The sequence below is a fragment of the Pinus tabuliformis genome, chromosome 9 (genome assembly GCF_031772625.1).
Source record: "Pinus tabuliformis cultivar Carrire ecotype Pingquan chromosome 9, CPIR1, whole genome shotgun sequence".
Classification (NCBI taxonomy): Eukaryota; Viridiplantae; Streptophyta; class Pinopsida; order Pinales; family Pinaceae; genus Pinus; species Pinus tabuliformis.
The window spans coordinates 211,031,742-211,058,136 of record NC_142307.1 but is presented as its reverse complement, the minus strand read 5'-3'; the positions used below and the strand labels follow the sequence as shown (position 1 = coordinate 211,058,136).

The following is a 26,395-nucleotide window of genomic DNA, read 5'->3' as shown; positions in this document are numbered from 1 at the left end:
CACTCAAAATGCCACCAAAGACTCAAAGATTGAAAGAAAATCACAAGGAAACTTTGCAAGTTATCAATTCAGCATTAATGAAAACTTGAACAAAATAAGTGTTTCAACTTGCACTAAATGATTCAAAAGCAGCAAAAAGAGCTTTGAGAATCTGATCAAGAAATCAGGAAAGAAACACTTTCAAATTCATCAACAAGAAACTTTCGAAAAGCAATAAAAAGTGAATGGCCACAAAAATGACGGGAAGCAAAATGAGCAAACCATAAAAATGAAGTTTGACACAAAGATTGCAAACAATCTTCTGTTCCGGAAGACCAGAACAATCAAGAACCTCTATAAGAAGCCTTGTGTGTTCAAACACAAATCATAAAACTCGTTGTAAATAAAATCGAGGCCAAAAGCTTTTCAAATCAGGAGAGAATTTGTAACAGTAAGCTCACTGAAAAATTAAATTTTGAAAAGATAAAGTGACCACTCAGAAACCACACATACCAAGAAACAAATCTTTCCAGGCAGAAAGATTTGAAAAAATCATGCAAAAAATTGTATAAGTGACTGTGTCTCTACACAACTGCATGTACATGCGCTTCTGTCAAAAGAAACTCGCGTATATGCAGTTTCAGTTCACAGAAACAAGCGTGTGTACATTTTTGTAAACAGACAAAGGTGCATATATGAAGTTTTACAAGAAAAATAGAAAATGAGGCCTGATGAGAAAGATCGGACTTGAAGTCTGAGTTACTACAGGAGCAGGTAGTATAGTGACAACAAGAAAACTAAGAATTGAGCCCTGATTGGCACTAAATAACCCAAACTAGGAATAACAAGATTGTTATCCCCAGTGGAGTCGCCAATTCTACTGAGGGAATAAGTCCCCTAGTGCTTTGGGTCAGAACCCTAGCAGAGCAGGAGTAATCTACAGCAAGAAACAAGCATTCAACTTAGGAAACATGCTTAAACAAACTAACTATGCGAGGATGAACATACCTGGATGTCCTTCGTTTGGGTAGTTCCAACCAGGGTTCAAACCCTCTGCAACTCCCTGCAAATCAACCAATTCGAATACACATAATAGCATATAGATAAAGCATTATAGTGAAATCAAATTTATATCACATAAGTAGATGGTTAGTTATACATTGAAATAGTCATTCATATATAAACCATAACTTAACATCACATGCATAAACAAAGTTGATATCAAGAACAAGACAGCGTTCCATTTTATTGTAGAAAAATATAATAAAAACACGGAAAGAGTTCACCTGAGACTTCCTCTTCCGGCTCCAAGCGGAACCCTCCTCCAGGTTCGTCGAGTCCCTGTTTTCAACAGCCTCCTTCCATTACTAATACCATGATATCTCCAAGCATATGAGAGAACATCAACACTCAAGGAAACAAGGGTTTCCTGAACTTGGGGAAGTGCTTGAAGCACAGGGGTTCTTCAGACTTGATCAGGGGATAATTTTAGTCTAGTAATTCTATCCTTTCTCTCCTCCTTAAGGCCTTCCCATTGAAGTCTTTTTATACTTCTCCCAAATTAGTTTTTTAGTTGGGAAATAGTTGGGAATAGTTGGGCCATGGGCACTAATAGGTAATCAACAGTTAAAACCCGTGATCTCCGCCCATAGTTAAGGAAATTTATTTTTTTTAAGTGTTTTAACACATATACACAGATTGCGTATAGATTGACCTATGTGTACATGCTTTTAACACAGGGCAAAGTAGCGTACAGGGAGTAAAACATTGTTTTTAAAATATTTGGACCAATTCTGGAAGGATGGGTTGCCCTAGGCCATAAAGGAAGCATCAAAAATACAAAGGGTGATATTTGGAGCTATAACAGACTCTGTCCTGCACTCCTGTTAGGTGAGTCATTATATGCATATTCAGCTTCTGCCAACACTTGATCCCATTGCTTTGGACTTTCTGTAGTAAGGCTCCTTAAAATATTGCCCAAACTCCTGTTCACAACTTTAGTCTGTCCATCAGTTTGTGGATGATAGGAAGAGTTGAAACTTAGTTTAGTTCCCAACTTCTTCCATAATGTCCTCCAGAAATGTCCAACAAATTTGGAATCCATGTCTGAGACAATACTCTTAGGCAATCCATGCAATATTACAATCTCCTTAAAAAACAAATTAGCAATGTGAGAAGAATCACTAGTTTTATAACATGGAATAAAGTGTGCCATTTTTGAAAATATGTCCACTACAACAAAAATTGAATCATTACCTCTTTGAGTCTTTGGTAAGCCCAAAACAAAATCCATACTTACCATATTCCAAGGCCTATCTGAAATTGGTAATGGAACATACAAACCTATGTTTTGGCTCCTTCCCTTTGCATATTGACAGAATTTGCAAGTTCTCACATACTTCTCCACTTTAGATTTCATTTTCGACCAGAAATAAAATCTGCTTAACTACTCATAAGTCTTCTCTATGTCCTGCAAATCCCTGAAAATCCTCCACTATGTTTCTCTTTTATTAAGTTCTCCCTCATAGAACAGTTTGGTACGCACAGCTGATTTCTCTTAAACAACAGTCCATCTTGTAAGAAGTAATCCAACCATTTACTCCTATCCACCAAAACAAGATTTTCACAAGCTTCAAATGCCTCTTTAAAATCTGGATCTATTTCATACAATTCTTTAAAAATATTAAAACCCAGCACTTGGATTTGACTCTCTTGAAATAATACACTTCTCCTACTTAAGACATCTGCAACTTTATTTGATTGGCCATTTATATGCTTCAAGACAAAAAGGAAACCTTGAAGATATTCTACCCATTTAGCATGTTTCTGGCTAAGCTTTCGCTGCTGCATAATATACTGTAGTGCATGGTTATCTGAATAAAGTATGAACTCCTTTGACATTAGATAATGCCTCAATTTCTTCAATAACTGCACAACTGCGTAGAACTCCTTATCATAAGAAGAATACTTCTTCTTTGAATCATTCATCTTTTCACTAAAATAAGCTATAGGTCTATCTTCCTGACTTAATACGCCTCCAATAGCTTCTCCGCTGACATCACACTTCACTTGGAAAGGTTTACTAAAACCAGGTAGAACCAAAATAGGATTTTCAGTGATCTTCTTCTTTAACAGCTGAAATTTTTTTCTACTTCAGCAATCCATATAAATGGTTGTTTATCTTTATTTATGGTTTCAATAATAGGTGCATTGATCTTACTAAATTATTTATAAATTTTCTATAAAAACTAGCAAGACCATGAAAACTTCTTACCTCAAAAACACTTTTACGTGAAGGCCACTCCATGATTGCCTTGATCTTCTCTGGACCCATCCTCAGTCCTTCAATAGAAATAACAAAACCCAAGTACACTAGCTCTTCTTTCATGAATGAACACTTCTTCAAATTCAGCAATAGTTTCTCCTGCTGTAGCCTTTGTAAGACATAATTCAGATGTCTCATGTGCTCCTCCTTAGACCTGTTGTAAACTAATATATCGTCTAGATATACTATTACAAATTTACCAATAAAATCTTTAAAAAATTCATTCACGAGTCTCATAAACGTACTTGGTGCATTTGACAACCCAAAAGGCACTACTCTCCACTCATACAATCCCTCATTTGTCTTAAAGGCATTTTTCCACTCATCCCCTTCTCTTATCCTTATTTGATGATACCCACTTTTAAGATCTAGTTTTGAAAAATACTTTGCTCCGATCAAGCAATCCATTAAATCTTCAATTCTAGGTAAATGAAATCTCTACCTGATTGTGATTTTATTGCTGGCTCTTTAATCTGTACACATTCTCCAGCCTCCATCTTTCTTTGGGCTCAATACTGTTGGTACTGCATAAGGACTCAAGCTTTCTCTGATCAGCCCTTTGTCAAGAAATTCTTGCACCTGCTTCCTAACCTCTTCATTTTTTGTAGGAGTAATTATGTAAGCTGCTTTGTTAGGTAGACTTGCTTGAGGAATCAAATCTATATGATGGCTAATTCTTCTAATGGGTGGTAACTCATTGGGCAAATCATCAACAATAATATCACAATAGTTCTCCAACATTTCTTGAATTTCAATGGGTAAATTAGAAACTTTAGTAGAAATCATTATTACCTTGAGCTTGCAAATTACAACAAAATTTACCTCATTCTCTTCAATCAGCTTCAAGTATTCTTTTCCTCCTAGTAACAGAGTTTTTGGATCAGTCTTCTTTCTTGATGCATCTTCTTCTTGTAGAGGCAACAACGTATGATTGACACCATCCTTTCTAAACTTGTAGGTGTTTCTTTTCCCATCATGCATAGCTCCTCTATCATATTTCCAAGGTCTTCCAAGCAATATGTGACACACATCCATTGGCATCACATCACATACAATTTTATCTTTATACTTACCCAACTGAAACTCCACTTCACACTATTCATTCACTAACAGTTGATGTCCCTTTTGTAACCATGACACCTTGTAAGGTGTTTGATGTTTCATTGTCTTTAGCTTCAATTTCTCCACCACTTTTTTAGAGACCAAATTACCAGTGTTGTTGCTATCAATGATCATGTGATAGCATTTCCCTTGAACTTTACACACTGTTCTGAATAAAGACTTTCTTTGTGATAGTTCAACTATCTCCTTTGCTTGCTTGAGAAAAAATTTATTAACTACCAAAGATTCTCCTCTCTCTAGTAAATTTTCTTCTTCTGTCACTGTTGTTTTTGTTGCTTCTCCCTCAGCTTGAGCAACAATAGCATTCATCTGATTTGTTTTTGCTTTCTCTAGGCACTCAAAATCTCTGTGTCCCAGTTTGTTACATCTGTAACATCTTATTTCTCTTCCTGTTCCTCTGCCTCCTCTTCCTCTAGAAAAACTCCCTCTGCCTCTTGGATCACCTCCTGTGGGTGCATGCTGGGTTGAGCTACTACTAGCTCCATCTTTAGGTGCTGTAGATCTTCCTCTAACACCTTGAATTCCCCTTCCTCGGAAAGTACCTCTCCCTCTCATAGACTGCTTCCTCATGAGTTTTTCTTCAGCTCTTAGTGCCATCTGATAAGCTTCCTCTACTTTTTTAGGAGACAATATACTTATCTCATCTTAAATGTCCATCCTAAGGCCATTCACATATCTAGCCACCTTCTCATTTGTATCCTGAGTTTCTCCAGCTCTTATGCTTACCTTATAGAATTCCTCTATGTATTCTTTCACTGTCATAGATCTCTGTCTAAGATTTTGCATCTGTCTGAACAAGGTTTGCTGATAATTACTTGGTAGAAACTTACCTCTTAGCTTTGCTACCATCCTGCTCCAATTCTTGATAGGTTGCTTGCCAAGCCTCTTTCTTTCTACCTGCACACCATCCCACCAAAGCGCCGCATGGCCTTTTAACTTGGTGACAACAAACTTTACTTTCTTCTCATCTTCTGTTTCTTCATAGTCGAAGAATTTCTCCATGCCATTAATCCAGTCTATCAATTCTTCTGGATTCAGTCCTCCTTCATATATTGAAACCTCGGTCTTTGGCCTGGCTATGGATCTCAACACTGACTAGAAGAATCTCATCTTAGGAGTAACTGCTACAGCTTCTTCCTCTACAGCTTCAACCTCAAGTTCACTAACATCTCCATCATCTATATTTCTTCTTGTTGTTAATGCATCCAATCTAGCTTGCATCTGTTGCACAACTTCCATCACTTCATCATTTGCAACTGGCCATCCTCTTCCACCACGTCCTCGTCCTCTTCCAAATATGAAAGCCATATTAACTTTCCTTCTCCTGCTTCTGAGATTCAATTCAGTGTCAACAAGTTTCTCTGATACCACTAATGGTGGCCTGGGTGCAGGCGATATGGAAAAAAGGTCAAAACCTGATATAATTTCTTCTAACACTAACTGGAATTCTCCTTCTTCTTCAGTTGGTGTATTAGTCATCTATTGATAGACTGGTTGCTTCATAAGTTTCCCCTTTTTCCTAAAATCATCACGTTTTTCTTCCAAATTACCTTGACCCTTGTTAGCGGGAACAAATTTCACAACAAATCTTCTTTTCCACTATCGGAACCGTAATCCATTAGGAATTACAAAATACACTTTTGGCAGTTATAAATGATCGTAGTGCTAATTCCCAAGAATTACACTATTGGCGGATTTACAAAGGGAAATATAAACGCCCAGACATACACTATTGGCTTGACATTCAAAGAAATGCGCTATACGCATTAACACTATCGACACTTTAACTATCAGCCTCTTGATAGCCTTTCCCCTGATGCAATAACATGTGGCTCTCGACAATTTCTATCGGTGATTTTAATACACCAATGCTTCGTTCCTTCCACTCTCGGCTTGTGATGTGATAAGCCTCGCGGACTCGACAACCTTTCCACCCTTCTCTATAGTGTTTTGGGTCCGAGCTGTCGGAGTTTCGGAATTTGGTAGTTCCAAAGGTCCTTCCCACTCTACTGTGGTTCTGCGATGCGATAATGGTTCGGAGCCGATATGGGTATGAGCCAGAATTAATAAAATATTAGGTCCAGAACTTCGTTCAACTAAGTAATTTCATGGTTTTCCTGTGTAAAACAGAGTTTCTGCTTGGAAGCTCAACAATGCTTCTAATGGAAACAAGGCGTGCCAATATAAGGGAAAAACACATTAACAAGCTTAAAGCCAATATTAATAGGAAGAACTGATCTGAATCACCATTAACAAGGTTCAGAAGTAAAGAACCACAACCAAATATACATACAAATTCCAGTTGACAGAGAACCATAAAATCAGATGCACAAAGAGAGTTTTGAAGATGACAATGTCTCCGGGATCAACTAACTCAGAGAAGTCCCATTATTTCCTTTTTAAAATAATAGATAAATCCCTCTCGGTCCTTATCCTTTACAAAATCATGCCAATTACATAGATCGATTAAAGCAATTATCCATAAAGCTTACTACAACTTATCCATAAAGCGATTATTACAACTTGATCTTATTCTTAAATTTTATCCTTATCCTAAGCTAGAAAAGCATGGAAATTGATGGCTAAAGGACCCCACTCCTTTTCCTGTAGATTTTTTATTTATTTTTGGAATAAGTTTGAAGATGTTTTCCTCCAAGTCGCATGCTCCTGAATTAGGATGAACCTGAGCTTTTCTCGGAGATGTTAAGTAAAGGCCTTGATACTACCACTTAGATTTGAAACTTAGATGTTGAAGTTCATAATGTTGATAGCCATATTGATGATTTAGAAGATATTTCTCACAAAGTATTTACAGTTCATTTTGTTCAAATAGCTATCATCTTTATTTGGTTGAGTGTGATGTACTTTCATGGTGTTTATTTCTCCATTTATGAAACATGGCTAGGCAAGACCACTCACATTAGCCCTAGTGCACAAGAAACATTGAATGGGTATATAGATGGAGTTTTTGGAGGGATAAAAATAACCTGTAGGTTCTTCCATATTTTGTGAGAATATGAAATCATTAGTGAATTATAACTTTATTTCACTATAATTGTTGCATTGGTATTTTTAGTTTTAATTTCTTTTCTAGTTGGTTCCATTATGAAAAAGTTACCCCAAATTTGGTTCTTGTTTCTAGGATGTAGAATCCATGTTGAACCATCATTTAGTAGGTTGGTGAGGACATGGTTCTTTATGTTGGAACATACACCAAGTGCAAGTCTCTTTACCCGTTAACCAAGTTCTAGATGCTAGAGTGGATCCTAAAGAGGTACCACTTCCTCTGGAATTTATTTTGAATTGTGATCTTTTGGCTCAACTTTATCCCATGTTTTGGGCAGTTGGCCCTTTTTTTACCTTGATATGGTCATAATATTTATAATTTTAGACTTTTTATTAGAGGATTAAAACCAGTAATGGTGATTTTTCGTTTAAAAATGTTTTGCATCATCATTTGGTTATTGTACTTATTTTCCTGATAGTTAGTCATATGTATAAGACTAAATTGATAAATGGCCATAACCTCAAGGATATTTAGAAGCTCATAAAGATATGTTCAAGTAAATAGGGTATTCCAAATAGGATGAAAACATTTAGTAAACATTTGCACAACTAGATCAAAGATCACAATCTTGGTATTTTTAAATGGTTAAAAACTTACGGGAGAGAAAAAATCAACCACCCCAACCAACACGACCACTTGAGTAAAAGTTATTAATGAAAAAGAAAATATTTTACATAAGAGAGTTCTTACTATAAATAATCAGCCATGACCCTCCATGCCATTTAAATAGAGATCATGCAATTGAGTGTGAATCCATGGATCAATAGTTATTAATATCAAGGAGAATATAAACCATTGGATCATTCTATGTCTAGAACATATCATGATCTTCAACTTACAATGAAACTAATGCATCCTAAAGATAAATTTGAACTTAAATAACACCTAAGTTTCTAAATATCCTAACGAGGTATGTACGAGATCCTAACTACCTCATGACATGCTCAATTATATATTAAATTAGAAATCTTAGGATCTTTAATTATTGACATAACTCACCACATTTACCAAACTCTATCTGTGCCTCACTATTAACTATGGTACCCAACTCTCTTTATTCACACATCATATGTGGATTTGTGGGTTTATCATATTTCATTCATTTCACATATAGTGATTTTTATGGTAAGAGACTATGAATCAACAACTTAATACAACAATTTATTAAATCATGTTCTTAAACATTGTGATGCAATTGTATGACACCACAACTAGGTATTTATATTCTTAGGCCTCCATACTTTTGGTTGGAATATTCATGATCATACTGTGAGTGCCCAAGGGAATCCTCAAGATATGTTCTCAAATATTGTTATACAATTACAACCTATCTTTTGCCAATGGATACAAAATTCTCATGTTTTAGTACCTAGTTCAATATATCCTAGAGCAATAGAAAGTACCATGTCAACCAAGGGAGGTGGTGATTTGGTGATCATAAGTTCCATAGTTTCTTTTTTACTAATTCCATTATGAACTATAAATTTCTTGGTGCATCAAATTCATGCATTTACTATCCATGCGACTATTTTGATCATACCTAAAGGTGCGCTATTGATCATATTTCCCATTTAATATCTAATTGTGGTGGACCTAGAAGAGGAGAAACATGTCAAGTATCTACATGTTTTCCTTGCTTTGTTTTAGAGGTACAATGTTATTTATGTAGTAATACATAATTTTAGTTGGAGATTTATGTTTGATGTTTGGGTTAGTATAAGTGATTAAGGAGTGGTAACTCATATTATATGAGAGAATATGAATATAGTTCAATTATGATTAATAGGTGGCTCCATGCTTCTCTATTGACACAATCCTCACAAGTGATCCAATCATGCGGTTCTTCATTATCTACATATGGTCTTTCATTTATAGGTTCTCACTTTGTTTAGGCCTTTACTTTAATGTTTTTATTGATCATCCATCGATATTAAAACAAAATCATTGAACCTATTATTTTGGCCCAGGAAATATTGAAGGTTTCTCCTACTATCCATCCTTGAGCCTTGGGAATTATATAGGGATGTGTTATAGAAGGAGCTCATTTAGGATTTTTGATGGAAACATCCCAAAATAGGAATTCTTCCTAGGAAGAATTATTACAATAGGTTAATGGCTACGAGGATTTTAAAAGCCTTATGACATCAATATTTCCAAAGTTCATTGAAGGCTTCATGCAAGATCCAAATACTCATCATATTATGTTTGGTATTGTGATGAAACATGACCTTGAGAGCCATGATGATATTATCAAAAAACATGTTTATCATGACATTTTTGTTTCACTTTGATAAGTTGACATTAGTATTTTTGTGGACCTGTATTAAATTGTTCCATGTGGCTTGGAAAGAAAATTATGAAGCATGGGTATGTGATCCCTTACATGTAGGATCCATTGCTCATGAAATTCAAGATCCTCATTTTAATCAATTGGCTATAGAAGCATTTACCCAATGAGTTTCTTTTGGTATACTGAATATTTCTTATTTTAATGCTTATCAATGGTGGTGTACAATTGGATTATATGCTAATAAATGTTTTTATGTTGGTGCTCTTTCCTAACTATTGCTTCTTCCATATTTTAAAGAGTCACAGTAGTTTACATCTACTACCGAAATCCATGCCAAATATTTCATGGCTAACAAATGTCAAATCTCGTCTCACTCAACATTTTTCATGACTCTTTGGAGTTAGTTCTCTAGATTGGATGGGGGGTTTAGTTCATTTCTATATTCCTAAATCAAGGGTAGGGCATGTGAGATGGGATAAATTTTTAAACTTAGTACCACATCCTAAGGTTTCTGACCACTTTTCATAAGTAAATGGAATCTTTATGCTGAAAATATTGATTCCAATCTTCAAGTTGTTAGATCCTAAGGAGTGGTAATTTTTATTCTAAATCTTCTCAAAGGTTTCCATCCATAAATCCAAATTTTATAGTTGACTTTTTATTTCTCATTACCATTTAGTTATTTCCTTCTTTTTTTCAATTCTTGGTCGTATGTATAGAATTTATTTTGTGCCTCGTCACATTATATATGATATTTTGGAGGCACATGTTCCTCTAGGAGGAATATTAGGATGCATACATAAGGGTTTATATAACATAATAAATAATTCTCTTTAATTTTAATTAGGTGTTACTTAAGGTTCTTTGGGGTTATCACTTCCTTGGTAGCTCAACAGAGGTATTTTTTACCCAAATTTAAGTTCATAACACATAAATTCACCATCGAAGTTGAATTATATACCTTTCATCAACACATTGATGACTTCATTATGATAGGGTCCTTTACTTATAGAGATATATTCTCTTTATATCCTTTACTTATGGAGATAAAGAGAATGAAGTAATAGATCATATTATTCCATCTCTCTTAGTAAATGAACAAGTGGAAAATTCGAGATAGTAAGTTCCTTCGTTAAGACTTGCAAGTTTGCAAGAGCAAATATAAGAAGTTAGTTATTCTTCTAGTAAATGTCAACAAACTCCGAGAGAAATAAGAGAAATAGTATATTATAAATTATATTTAATAGTGAGAAGGTAGAGAAATGTTCCATGAGTTCCCAATTGGTTTTCATTCTATATCAAGTTGAAAGTTTAACACCCTTGAGTTTAGAAAGGTCTATCACTACCTCAATGAGGTATTCCCCAACTGGTATGAAACTTATGAAGAATTTTTATATGTGAAGAAAATGCCATAACTATTTACATCCTTAACAACATTCTCCAACAACCAATCACAAATAATTGCTTCACACCATCAATGTACATGCAATACTAATTATAGCTTTTGATGTATTGGTGTGTCAAAAAAACTTTCACACTAAAATATCCAACCTCAGAGCTAAAAGCTATCTTTAGGAGTTCTAACTGAAGTAAATGGGATTTATTCTTTGAATATTGAAAACCCTTTGAACGTATGACCCCTCACAATATTTTAGACCAAAATATTGAGACCTACGAATTTCAAATTAGTAGTGCAGTAACTCTCAATAAGGAACAATGAAGGAACTATACTTATAAAATGCATTTGTATAATATTGACTCACAAAGTAACCTTGACTTAAGAAAATAATTTATATGTGCTGCAATGAGAAACGTCCCATTTAATGTCTCATTAATTTTTTGAAGCTAATGATGAGGATGATTTTTTTAGGAAGGATATCTCTATAAATGTAGTGCAACATACTCTCAAACTTTATTGGCTTTATCCCCTAATCCCTTAAAATTTATACTTTCACCATAAATCATCAATAAAAACCCATGGTCCATTGCATTTGTGAAACATCAATTGTAATGATACACATGAGGAGAACAATCCACACCATTTCCATACCAAATGAGGCAATGTTTGTTTAGAAAAATAACTAACGTAAGAGCCAAATGCAACTTTAATGGATATGATCTATGAGATTAATTAGAACTAATACTATTGATCAAATAAAATCCACAACAAATGCAACATTAATGGAGTTGATCTAAGAGATTAATTAGAACTAATAGTATTGATCAAATAAAAACCACAACCATACATTTTCAAACATTTTAATACCTATTTACATATTATTTACAATTGAATATCAACCATATATAAAAATTGTTAATTTTAACTAGAATTTGTACAACTTTTAAATGAATAAAACATACATTTATGAGACTTCTTTGACTATGAATAATGGAACATATATATACCAGAAATAGCTCGTACGTAGGTTTTCCTGTTGAGTTGTCCAAAAATTTATCACTGAAAACTCATGGGAGGGGATCTGGAGCTCGAACTCAATCATCGACCCCAGCAAGCTATTCTATTCTAATAGTGAAAGCTCACATGCACAGCACTTTGACACGATCTTGTATAGCGCCGGACTCGATGTAAATTATAATACCTACGTGCAAGAAAACAAGGTTCTTGTTAACTAAACTTTCCTAAATGTCTATGAAATTGTTAATGGATATCACTCACCAATACTTTGTTTATTCAATAATTTAACGGATGTCATAGTTATCTATGAACCAAATTGCCAGTTGATCCGTTATGAATGATAACTCATACACGGAGTGCATAAATGGTGTAAACATATGTTATAATTCAATAACTTAACAAACATCATTGTATAAATATCATGGTGTAGTCAACTAGCATGACCACTGTTTTCAATGTAGTTGATATATACTGAAGGATTTATTTGTAATTTTTAATAATTATACAATAATAAAAAAATATTATAATAAAAATATTATTTAATATCATTATAATTATAATTAATACTTATTATTATTTAATATTAAATATAATTTATTATAATTTAATTTTAAATTATGTAATATAAATTAATGTTTACAGAGATAGTATAAACATATGTTATCATTAGACTGCTTGACAAATATCACCATCTGGTCAATTATCTATTGACCCATGCTTTATAGACGCAAATTCACAAAATACTATTGAATAAATTCAAGATTGGTTTTATTAATGTAGAGGAGTCCAAATATCTATCCAAATTAATAGTAGAAAAAATAGAAGGATCTCTCTTTTCCCATGAATCAAGAATCAACATGGAGGCAGAGTCCTTATATCATGCCTTCAAGACTAAGGCATCCATTAGTAGAGGAAAATATAGAGGAAGTAGGCATAGAGGTAATTACGAAGTATAAAGAAGAACTAAATCAAATAGTCAAGGCAATAAAATCAACCTAGTTACTCTCAGAATCAGAGGGGAAGATGTACAAGATGGAAAATCAAGTCCAATGTACAATGTTATTATTGTAAAAACCATGAAAACTATGAAAGTGAATGTTGGAAGAAGAAATCATATTTGAATAAGGGTAGAGTGAATGCCTCCAGCATTAAAGACGAGACATCTAAGTCCATGTTCATCACATGCCAAATTTCTAAAGAATATCAAAACAAGGATGACATTTGTTTATTGGTAATAGGATGCATTGATCGTACATAAAGTAACAGAACATTGTTTTCTAGTATTGGTAGATCTATTCAATCTAGAATTACTTTAGGAGATGACTATCATGTCAAGGCCATAGGTAAAGGTGTCATTCTTTTCCTAACTAAGAAAAATGCAAATAAATATATTTGTGATGTCTTTTATGTACCGAATCTTAACATAATTGGTTAAGTATTGGATAATTGATTCAACATGGTTATGACATTATATTTAAGGACTTCACATTCACAATCTTAGTTAAATCACCTTGTACAAGACATATTGCAAAGGTCTAAATGAACAAGAAAAAAAAATTCCCATTAAATATGAGAAGTGTAAATATGTCACAATCATCTGCAAAAAATGTCTCAAGCATAGATGAGACTCTGTTACAACATCTGATGTATGGTTTCGTAACTTTTAGGAGACTTAGTCTCTAGTAGAAAAAATGAATAGTTAAGGGAGTTCCCATATTGAATGAGTAAACCATCACTTGTGGAAGTTGCATTATTGGAAAGCATTAAAGAGATGATTCTCCAAAAGACTCCTACAAAACCAAGTAATATCTAGAACATTTCGATATAGATCCATGTGGACCAATCCAAATTCATTCCAATGTTGGAAGTTTTTATTTTCTGACATTTATTAATGATTTTATGAGGAAATTTTGGATTTATTTACTTAAAAGAAAATTAAATAAATTCATAATTAATATGTCAAAGTGGAAAAATATGTCAAAGGGCTCAGCGCATATGGAGGAGAAGGGTATGACTCAAAGGTTTGCATAAAATTTCATAGAAAATAAGGAATTATAAGGTAGTTTACCACTATATATACACCACAACATAATAGAATGGATAAATGGAAGAATTAGACCATTATGAACATGGCAAGGAGTGTGCTAAAAGCTATCAATTTTCTCAATTATTTTTTGGGTAAGCCTATTGTTCGTTCAGTCTACATAGTTAGTAAAACTCCAACAAATAATGTGAAAGGTAAAGTTCCTCAAGAAACATGGAGTGGCATTGAATCAAGTGTTTCCCCTTTCATAATTCTTGGTTGTATTGCCTATGCACATGTCCCTAAAGAACTAAGAGAGAAACTTGACAATAAGAGTGAAAAATGCATTTTCATTGGGTACAATGAACAATCTAGATAAATATAAACTATACACTCGAATCAATATGAAATTTGTGGTGAGAAAAGATGTAAAATTCATAAGAAAAATCTAGGAGATAAAGAGAATGAAGTAATAGATAGTACTATTCCATCTCTCCCAGTAAATGAACAAGTGGAAAATTTGAGATAGCAAGTCCCTTCATTAAGACTTCCAAGGTTACAAGGGCAAATATGAAGTTAGTTCTTCCTCTAGTAAATGTCAACAAACTCTAAGAGAAATAAGAGAAATAGTATATTGTAAATTATATTTAATAGTGAGAAGGTATAGCAATGTCCCATAAGTTCCCAATTGGTTTTCATTCAATATCTACTCCAAAGTTTAACACCCTTAAGATTAGAATGGTCTATCACTACCTCAATGAGGTATTCCCCAACTCGTATGAAACTTATGAAGAAATTTTATATGTGAAGAAAATACCATAACCATTTGCATCCTTAACAACATTCTCCAACAACCAATCACAAATAATTGCTTCACACCATCAATGTACATGAAACACTAATTATAGTTTTTGAAGTATTGGTGTGTCAAACAAACTTTGACACTGAAATATCCAACCTTAGAGCTAAAAAATATATTTACGAGTTCTAACTGAAGTAAATGATATTTCTCCTTTGAATATTGAAAACCCTTTGAACACATGACCCCTCACAATATTTTGTACCAAAATATTGAGAGCTATGACTTTCAAATCAGTAGTGCAGTAACTCTCAATAAGGAACAATGGAGGAAATATACTTATAGAAATGCATTTGTATAATATTGACTCAGAAAGTAACCTTGATGGAAGAAAATAATTTATATTTGTTGCAATGAGAAACTTCCCATTTAATGTCTCGTTAATTTTTTGCAACTAGTGATGAGGATGATTTTTTTAGGAAGGATATCTCTATAAATGTAATGCAACATACTCTCAAACTTTATTGGCTTCATCCCCTAATCACTTAAAATTTATACTTTCACCATAATTCATCAATAAAACCCCATGGTCCATTGCATTTGTGAAACATCAATTGTAATGATACACATGATGAGAACAATAATCCACACCATTTCCATACCAAATGAGGCAATGTTTGTTGAGGAAAATCACTAACATAAGAGCCAAAAAAGCCAAATGCAGCATTGGTGGGGATGATCTAAGAAATTAATTGGAACAAATATTATTGATCAAATAAAATAACAACAATACATTTTGAGACATTTTAATACCCATCTAGATATTATTTGCAATTGAATATGAACCATATATAAAAGCTATTAATTTTAACTAACTTTTAGATGAATAAAACATGCATTTATGAGACTTCTTTGACTATGAATAATGGAACCTATATACACGACGAATAGCTCATACATAGGTTTTACTATTGAGTTGTCCAAAAATTTATCACTGAAAACTCATGGGGAGGAGACCTCGACCTCGAACTCAATCATTGACCCCAACAAGCTATTCTAATAGTGAAAGCTCACATGTACAACACTTTTACATGATCTTGTATAGCATCGGACTTGATTCTAATAGTGAAAGCTCACATGTACAACACTTTTACATGATCTTGTATAGCATCGGACTTGATGTAAATTATAATACCTACGTGCAAGAAAACAAGGTTTTGATAAAAAAAACATCTAAAACTTCAGATATTTTACTTAAAAAAAACCAATCATATTATAATACAGCCCATATTCATACCTACAAGAATTTAATATAATCCATTCACATTCATAAACCTAGAATTTAATAATCTCATATGTGCGCATAAGAACGGAAATGAAGACTCATGACTTTTCTTTACCACTAGTTTGTATAGGCATATGCAATTGCATGGAGCACGGGGATTGGGATTAGAATTCGATATTGATCTTGATTAAGAGTTTTTTTTTTGGGTTTATTAGTTTTTCGAATCAATGTAGGAAAATTGTATATATATATATATATTGGTTTAGTTTTTCTAGTCAATGCATGAAAATTATATATTTTGAGTAAACAAATGATAGTAATTAAAAATTTTATTATAATATTTATTATTTAAAATATTTTATTATAATTTATAAAAAATAATTTTTTAAATTATTTCTTATTTCATATAAATATATTTTAATAAAATTTTAACTTGGAAAATATAATTTTTATTTGTCTTAGTTTTTAAGTAAAATATCTTGTTCTTGTTCTTGAGGAGTTGTTTAGATGGTTTTTAATTTAGTGTTTGGTTGAGAGATTTTCTCAACTAAGTGATTATATGGTTAAGATAAAATTTCTATCTTTAACTGATGTATTTATATGTGTTTAATCTAATGTAAGTGATAAATTTTAATGTGCAATTAAATTTTCAAATTACTATAAAAGTCAGTAACTCTATGGATAACTCCATTAAAGAAAATCCCAACATAATGAGAGAGTTATTTGCTATCTGATTAGAAAAGGGGTGTGTTAAAATGAATTATTTTGTATGTAATTTATGTTGTGAAGTTTTTTATCTTTTTGGTGTGTAAGTGTGCGGAGTATTGAAAACAACAGTTGAGCTCTCTTAAGAGATGCGTCTGGCATTTGAATGCACTAGTGAGTACCGAAGGCTGGCGATAAAGTAAGCATGATCACTGTGCTGTCGGTACGAAGATTGTTGTCATCACAATTTAAATCCTGCTCTAATAATACACATGCTATAATGTTGCATGGCTTCCCCTCCATAGTATACCGAGAGGGATCCTTCGACTCAGAGTGGGATTACGGATCTGGGAATATGATTGGTGGTAGGGGATCATATGTTGAAGTTGCTACCCAATTGTTCTGGCAGTTAGATCGGCGGACGAGTAACCAACGACAAAGAATTTTGATCGGATTCTAGTAATTGGCCCAGGAAATCATGGCCTACAGCTACAATAATTCATTGACACAACTGACAACATGATCAACAAAGTTGAAGACAGGGTCTTGTTCTGAATTGATATTGCTGCCAACGACGGTTGTTGTTTCTTCTGTTGTAAGAGTGAGTCGTGCATGAGAGCTACATGAGTGTTTGCGAGTTATGTGTATGCCTGTGGCATAAGTTGGACATCATACATTTGAAAAGTCATGAACTCGTATGAATGAGTCCCTTTTGTCTTAGTGCAATAGAAGCATGGTAGAAATGAAGTTGTTGTGGAGCATTGTTTATCACTGATACAGGAGAACATGAACCTAGAGGAAGAGACTGCTGATGAGGACCTCATTCTTAGAAAATAATTGGACCGGACAAGGAGATTCTTAAATCTATTAAACTTGGAGGAAGGCAAAGTGGAGCTAGTGTATATGTTAAGATGGTGTTCCATTGTTTTAATTGTTTGCAGAGTTGGCATAATGACTAAGACCAAACCAATCACGTTGTCAAAAAATTAATAATTCCTATTATTACCGAGTAAGAAAATTGGTTTAATGGTCTAGAGGGATTTATAGAAAGAATCAAGTGCAGGTAAAAGCTTAATATGGATGGTTATCGAGTTAGTTTGGAAATTGTGGATCTAGGGAAGGATCCCTCATTTGTTGAAGATGTGAGAGTGGCGTTCTGGTGAGGTTATGTGACAATTTGGGATGTTGTTTAGTAATTCACTGTGGAAGATCCATCATTCGGGAGTTCAAGGGTGGAACTCGAGAATCCAATTTGCCTACTACATTTTTTCAAGGGCTAAGAGACAACTTCATGGAGTTAGTAGCATAGAATATTTCGAATTGGTAATGATGGACAATTATAATGGTTGACAAAATCATGTATGTGCATGACATCCTAGTACACTAGTGGTTGTGACGGTTGCAGCGGCTGGGCACTCATGCATTCTAGTGGATGGTTCTTCCTTTATATGGACGTAGACATATTCTTTTGTCATGTTTGACAACACCTAGAATGCGCTAATTGAGGTTGTGAGAAGTAGTCATTAAGAGGGGGACATGGAAAATATAATTCCTACTTGTCTTGGTTTCTAAGTAAAGGATTTTGTTCCTGTTATTTAGGAGTTGTTTAGATGATTCTTAGTTTAGTGTTTGGTCGAGATATTTACTCAACTAACTAAGTGATTGTGTGGTTAAGATAGAATTTCTATCTTTAACCAATGATTGATGTATTTATATGTGTGTTTAATATAATGTAAGTGGTAAATTTTGGCATGCAATTAGATTTTCAAATCTTTATAATTTTTAAGAGAAAATAATTATTATTTTTCATATTAAATTTTAAATCATCTAAATTAATCCAGTTCAAAAAACTTTAATTTAAATATTACATTTATGTAAAAATATTTCTTATATTCAACTCTACATATTTACAATTCCATATAAAATTTAACAATATAAAACTTATATAAACTTCCATCTAAACTTTTATGTAAAAAAGCTTAAAGTCCTTGATATATTGGTTTACTGATTTGAAATTGCTCATTATATTTTGTAATGTCTTGTCTTGTCCTATCTTATCTTGTAAACATTTTGACTCGGTCAAATTACACAAATAAAAATAATATAAAATAAAATTAATAATGTGAAAACATTTTTACTGGGTCATAATAAAATAAAAATAATGTTAAAAAAAATTCATGATATTCTCCCTAGATATTAGGGCATGGTATGAGAACCTATGGTATTAACCCATAGTATTCATACATAATATAGCTTATTTAATGGGGGAAATTAAACCAGCTTAGATCTACCTAGCACTGACATAAAGTAACATATTATGACGTGGAAAAATTAATTGTGTACTAAGGGATAAGGACTTGCATAAATTTTGGTGGGTAGTACCAAGTAGTAATTTTGCACATTTAATGGTGGTTAAGTATATTTGTTTACATCTTATTCCTATCCATTTTTTATGCAAATGCTTCCTTAATATGGATGGTAAGTATGTTATTTATGTGAGTACGACTATTTTCAACAATTTTAATTTTAAACGGTTTTACAATTAATAATGAAAAGTCATGGCATAAATATCTAAAAATCATGACATAAATATAGCAATTACATCCATAATGTGAGGACTCACATTTTTGGCATAAATATAGCAATTACATCTATAATTTGAGGAATAACATTCTATTGTTCAATTTATTTTTTCAACTATAAAATTTCTTTAGACCAAATAACATTTTTTCTGATTAGTTTTAACTAAAATCTAACTTGAATTTAACCTTTTTTTCTAATTAATTTTAACTAAAATCTAACTTAAATTTAACCCAAAAAACTAACTAAAATCTAACTTGAATTTAACCCAACAAAATTTAAAACATTAAATCCATTTATATTTTTAAAAATACATTTTAAAAAACAAAAAATCACATTAAATTTATTTGACACATTACCCTAACAAAAAAACTCTATTTCATCTCAAACTTCTATATTTCATATATATATTATAATACAGAGAAAAATACGCTCACAATATTTTACAGGCTCTTTAAAAAAATAGAATTCTATTTCATCTCAAACTTCTATATTTCATATACATATATTATAATACAGAGAAAAATACGCACACAATATTTTACAGGCTCTTTAAAAAAAAAAGTCCTCGTCAAATTTTCATTGGATAAACAGAGTTACATTAAAATTCCAACCCTACTTTTACATTTGACAATCCATATTCGATATTTAGGGGAAGGAGCAAAGAAAGATTTACGCCGTGGATCACGGAGGATACTTCTGTGTATGAGGCAGATGAGAATCTAGTGATGGCGTCGCTGCATGTTGACGAGAGAGTAATATGGATTGCCTTCTCCTTTGCCCAACAGATATGAATGACTCCCCTGTTCAATCACTTTCCCGTCTTGAATCACAGCAATCGAATCTGCATTCTGAATGGTTGTCAGTCGATGAGCTATCACAATGCTTGTTCTCCCCACCATTATTCTGTCCAGCGCCTCTTGAACGATCTTCTCCGACTGGCTGTCCAATGCGCTTGTTGCCTCGTCCAGCAGTAATATGCTCGGATTCTTTATTATCGCCCTCGCTATCGCAATCCGCTGCTTCTGTCCTCCCGATAATTGAACTCCTCTGTCTCCGCAGTTTGTTTCGTATCCCTCCTCCAAAGAGCTGCACAAATCCAACTCAATTTCACTGATCTGGTTCAATAAATCATATTGTATTCCACAAATAATTATTTCAATTGCAGTTGATTATAAACATTCTGTTTCAATTGAACGATTGCAGTATTACCTGATGAAGTCATGAGCATTTGCAGCCTTTCCAGCTTCGATCATCTCCGCCTCGCTTGCTTTCTCTTTTCCGTATAGAATGTTGTCTCGAATGCTTCCTCCAAACAGCGTGGGCTCTTGACCTACCAGAGCTATGTGATTCCTCAAACTCTTCAAATTGAAGCTCCTGATGTCATTGCCATCGATTTTCACCGATCCTTTTAGGGGATCGTAAAACCTTTCAATTAATCCAATGATGGTCGATTTACCGGATCCGCTTTGTCCTACAAGTGCCATGCTTTTGGCAGCTTTTATGCTTAAGCAGAAGTTCTTGAAGATCATAACATCTGGACGAGCTGGGTAAGCAAAGTCCACGTTTCTCAGGTCCACGCTTCCTTCTATCTTATCCGTTTTCTCACCCTTCTCATCGTCCGGGTTTATCTGGCTCTCTCTGTCCAGGATGCCAAAGACGGATTCGACTGCATCAGAGCCTTTCGCGATGTCGGTGCTCATACTTCCTGCATCTCCTATCGCTCTTCCAGTGCTCATCAGAATGAAGTAAACTTGGAAAAGAGCTTTGGAGCTGACTTGTCGTTTCGCTACAAGGAGTCCCCCATACCAGAACTCCAGAGCGAAATTAGCTACAAAGATGAATTGTGATGCTCCGAGGGCACATCCTGCAAATAAAGATTGTTTGATACTGTCTCTGCGAGGTCCTTCTTGAGTCTTTTCGAAGAGACGAAGAATCTTGTCCTGTGAAGAGAATGCACTAATAGTACGATGGTTAGCAACAGCTTCTGCTGCTAGTTGACTGCCTTTATCTTGAGCTTTGAGAGACTTTTGAGACATGGCCTTAAGCAGAACCTTTTTGGTGTAGAAACATAATACTATGACGGGTTGCACCGCAATCATTACAACTGCAAGGCGCCATGATAAAATCAAAGCCATCGTGAAGGATACTATCACGGCAGAAGAAGTTTGTAGAAGTAACGACATACGATCTCCAACCAGGGACCTCACCTATAATACAAATAGAACATTCTGATCATCAGAAAACTGTGACACAAATCCCAACATTTTTAGAAATATTAAAGCATTTAGGTCAGGTACTTGCCAACATTAGCCTCCGTTGCGAGTCTCGAGCAAAGAGCTCCGCTAGAATTCTCGTCCTTGTCGAACCAACCAACTTCGAATGTAAAGATCTTGGATAGCATCCGCTCTCGAATTCTTTTTGTAAGATATTCCCCCATAGCTGCAAAATTGTAATGCTGCATCACGTTCACTAAGAACGCTATTACTCCCAAGGCCGCAAAAATGGAGGAGTATACTTTGATTTTGGATTTCATTTGGTGATGGTCTTGAAGAAAAAATACAGATATAACTTCCCCAAGGAAAAAGCAATAGACAGGTTGAACTGCTCCAAATGCTAAGGCTCCTGCACAGCCTAATAGAGCATGCTTCCATTCCGGAGTATTTAAAAGAAGCAGTCGACGGAATGAAGGGGCGGACGGAGGCTTCTGTTCAACTATCAGTTCTGGCTGGACTGATGCAGACATGTTCGAACTCGATCTGCTATAGATGCTAGAGCTCCTTGCTCTCAAAGACTCGTCTAGCACAGTGGAGCCTTCGAATCGCTCATCTGGCTTATCTGCCGCGGCCTGTTGCAGATGAACCAAAGTAGCATATGCTCCGTGGGGTTTATAGATCAGATCTTCATGCGTACCTGTCTCCATCACATGACCATTTTGAACCACCGCAATCATGTCCGCGTTGCGGATTGTGGAGAGGCGATGAGCGACTATAATTGTTGTGCGTCCGACTGAAGCTTGCTCTAGAGCATCCTGAACAATCTTCTCCGACTCTGCATCTAGAGCACTCGTGGCCTCGTCTAGAAGAAGTAGACGAGGATCCTTGAGCATAACTCTTGCAATAGCTATACGTTGCTTTTGCCCTCCGGACATCTGGACTCCGCGCTCACCCACCTGTATTACCCAACTGAAAGGAAATTCAAATCGACTGCACTTGCCAGAAATGGAAGATGAGAAAGAAAAGATAAATTTTACCTGTGTGTCATAACCATCTGGTAGTTGACTGATGAAATTGTGAGCATGGGAAGCTTTGGCAGCAGCAATAACCTGATCCATGCTGGCTCCATCCTTCCCGAATAGAATGTTCTCCTTGATTGATGTAGCAAAGAGTGCAGGTTCTTGACTTACTAGTCCAATCTGGGAACGGAACCATTTCAATTGTAGCGTTTTAGTGTTCACTCCATCCAACAAAATCTCTCCAGTGAGCGGATCATAGAACCTCTCTATCAACGCCACAACCGTAGACTTGCCTGACCCGCTTCCTCCGACCAACGCAACGGTCTTGCTTGATGGAATAGCGAGACAGAAATTGTGAAATATCTTGGACTCTGGTCGAGATGGATATGCGAACTCAACGTTTCTAAATTCAATTTCGCCGCTGACCTCCTCCAATATTTCTCCTTTTGGATTTTCCCAATCAATGATCGGTTCTCTGTCGATCATCTCAAAGATGCGTTTACCAGCAGCACGTGCCTCTGCGAAGTATCTTATATTAGGAAGCGCAGTCCCGAGAGCTCTGCAAACACATCAGTGATTCAATTTTCCGTTCTTGTATCAATTATAGAAATATCTGAGAAGGAGAGAAATGGATAGGGAAAAAGCTTACAAGCCACCCGTAAGTATGAGAGCTGAAGTGACGAAAATCCTTCCTCCGCTAGCACCATGATACATAACCAATGTGCTACCATACCAAGCGTTGAAGGCCCAGATAACGAAGGTCACTGCTACGCTACCTACTGCGAAGCCTTTGACAAGACCTTGTTTAAGGCCAAGCTTTACAGTTAAGTTCAGCGCATCGGAGAACTTGTTCATTGTCCTGTCCTCTCCAACGAAAGCAAAGACTGTCCTAATGGATGAAAGAGCTTGCTCTGCAATATTGCCAGCTATATTATAGGCTTCATTCAACTTGCGAGAAGTCTCCACCAGAATCCGTCCATACATTAGCCCCGGAACTATCAAAAAGATTACGAATGGAAATGACACTATTGCGAGTCTCCATGTCAAGTAGAATGCCACAAAATAACTGCCGACGCAGAAAGACATATTCATGACGAAGTTGGGTATCTGAGAATGGACAATATTAGCATCAGAATTAGAAAACTCAACGAATTAGATGAGAGGATAAAGTAATTAAGATCATACCTTTTCAGCGAAAACATCCTGTATAATGAGAGTATCATTAATAACGCTTGTAACCACTTCCGATGTGGTGGTGCCTTGGGTGTCGAAGAATCCCTCGTCCTGCCTCAGTACGGCTTTCAAATATTTCAAGCGCATCCGAGACGCCTGCCTTTCGCCGGTCCTCGCCCAACAGAACGCCTCTGATGAGACAAAGGGAAGCAAAGCATTAGTCATAGGTAAGATCATAAGAAAAGCCTTCTCATAAACATTTCAAAGTGTGAAAGGAGGAGGAAGATATGATACCAACCTAAAAACGCAGCAAAAAAGACACCGATCGATAAATACGTCAGACGTAAGGAATACTGCACAATTAACCAACACCGAGACATTACTCAATATGCGAGATGGGAATTGCGACAAGTTTTGCTGTGTAAAGGAAATGATTATTACCGTGTTGACATTATGACCAAAATCTCCGCTGAATGCGGAACTAAATTTTCCTATTTCGTCTGTCAATCTGCTTATTATAAACATCATGATGGGTATGCTCAGTCCATCTGCTATAGTTCCAACAGTGCCCAATGCCAAAAGGCAGAGATCAAATAAATCAGCATATTTAAAGAGTTTCAATATTGAGATATTTGTATCATTTGAACGAACAGCATATTTAAAGAGTTTCAATATTGAGATATTTGTATCATTTGAACGAACAGACGCGCTGTCAGTGTTGCTTTCCTCGACAGCATGCTGTTTAGGCAAATCTGCCTTTAATTTCTGCCTCTTTTCTTCTTCTCGTTCTTCCACACCTGACATCTCTATTACTTCCGTCACCATATTATTCAAGTGCAGGAAGAACACAGGACTTCACGCTTCAATATCTTCTGGCAAAACAATATATTTATATATAATTATTACAGCCTGCAAACAGAAGCCTCTCACTATCCGGGTAAATGGTCACCGCTTTCGTATTCTAGAATCAAATGGCATGATTCACGTCATATATGGGGGAGCAACCTAAGCAAGCGAGAGCCCAACCAGTGAGAAAGAAAGAAGCCAGGGAAGGAGGAAGCCACCGGGAAGAAATGGGAATAGGCAAGGGATGAAATAAGAATAGATGGGGGATATGTGGTGGGAGGACAGCTCCAGCTGATTGAGTCACTAACGTACCTCTCTTTGTCAGTGGAGTCACTAACGTACATCTCCTACCTCTTTGTCAGTGGAGTCCTTGTCAGTGGTGTGGGAGGACAGCTCCAGCTGATTGAGTCACTAACGTACCTCTCCTTGTACCTCTCCTTGTCAGTGGAGTCACTAACGTGACTGACGTACCTCTCCTTGTCAGTGGAGTCACTAACGTACAAGAACAGGTGTCATAAGGAAACCCTGAACATATTGAACATCACGATCAGATTATATAAAAGAATATATTCCGTGTAAGAAATGAGGTATTTAGATATTAGGTTGCACTCGCCATACATAGGATCTTCTAGAACCTTTAAATAGTGAAACGGAAAGTTTTCGGACAGTAACCTAATAGCGCCTCACTGGGTGAAACATACATTATAGATTGGCGTTTTAGAAAACAATCGTAATCAGTGGAGTTCTTAATGATTGAAATAACAAATGTAATCCGTGAAGTTCATCTCGAGTGAAACCGTCGTTGAGGCCATCCACTGTTCTCTTCTATTCTTGATACGTTGATTTTCAAAATTTAAAGGTTTTGTACCATTTATAATGGCCAAATTTAATTTAGTGCGTTTGATTGATTTTTTTGGATAACGATGTGTGTTAATATTTACTTAAATTGAAATTGGTTTCTTTTTAATTTAAAATTGTAGGGAAGGGAAAGCTATTTTAGATTATTGTGTATTTGGGAGAAAAAATATTAAGGTATTTTCCATTGGTTTTTGCATTTGTACTAGATATTATAGTGTGAATAAGTGTAATAGTGATTCAAATTTTTTTTGCTTAAGCAAGAGACGGTCCTTTTATTAACTTAGGTAAAAAATATTTTACATATGTTACAACAAATGTCCAAAGGCACAAACTCCCTCAAAGGGGAGTGAAAAATACTAATGTACCCAACAAAATCTTCCAAGAATCAGATAGAGACAGGGCCTAGATTGCCTTGGAACCAAGAATGGGCCAGTGGAACCGAGGTCCGCTCCCCAAAACCGAATGAAGAACAGTCTTCAAACAATCCGATAGTCAAGAAACGACCCACGCAGGGACGAAGTCATGAAGAAACCCTAAAGTTGCTCGATCAACGCTCACCGTTGATCTTCTTTTCCTAATCCAATGGCTGGAGTCCATATCGCGTGGCCTAAAAAGCCCACTGAATACCTCGCGATGAAGGCGGTTTGCTTTTTCTGTCCTCCGCCACATGTTGCTTCCTGAATGGAATCGCT

General features: G+C 35.1%; 1 protein-coding gene across 1 annotated transcript; it reads right to left on the bottom strand.

Annotated features, from left to right (window-relative positions):
* Positions 1-20,126: 20,126 nt before the first annotated feature.
* Positions 20,127-25,018, bottom strand: LOC149147897 (ABC transporter B family member 15-like). The gene is made up of 8 exons (XM_089438088.1): positions 24,441-25,018; positions 24,298-24,352; positions 24,012-24,190; positions 23,476-23,933; positions 22,845-23,385; positions 21,892-22,763; positions 20,804-21,796; positions 20,127-20,680 (listed from the first exon to the last, which is right to left on the bottom strand). Exons 1-8 carry the CDS (start codon positions 24,822-24,824, stop codon positions 20,314-20,316), a joined length of 3,849 nt encoding a protein of 1,282 aa, XP_089294214.1. The 5' UTR covers positions 24,825-25,018; the 3' UTR covers positions 20,127-20,313.
* Positions 25,019-26,395: the final 1,377 nt, after the last annotated feature.

What these genes read in the sequence shown, in the direction of transcription:
- LOC149147897 (XM_089438088.1), bottom strand. Translation starts at nt 24,824, where the DNA reads ATGGTGACGGAAGTAATAGAGATGTCAGGTGTGGAAGAACGAGAAGAA. An exon ending in CTCATACTTACGGGTGGCTT is followed by an intron (nt 23,386 to 23,475) that starts GTAAGCTTTTTC and finishes ATGTGTTTGCAG; the next exon opens with AGCTCTCGGGACTGCGCTTC. An exon ending in ACGGAGGCTAATGTTGGCAA is followed by an intron (nt 21,797 to 21,891) that starts GTACCTGACCTA and finishes ATTATAGGTGAG; the next exon opens with GTCCCTGGTTGGAGATCGTA.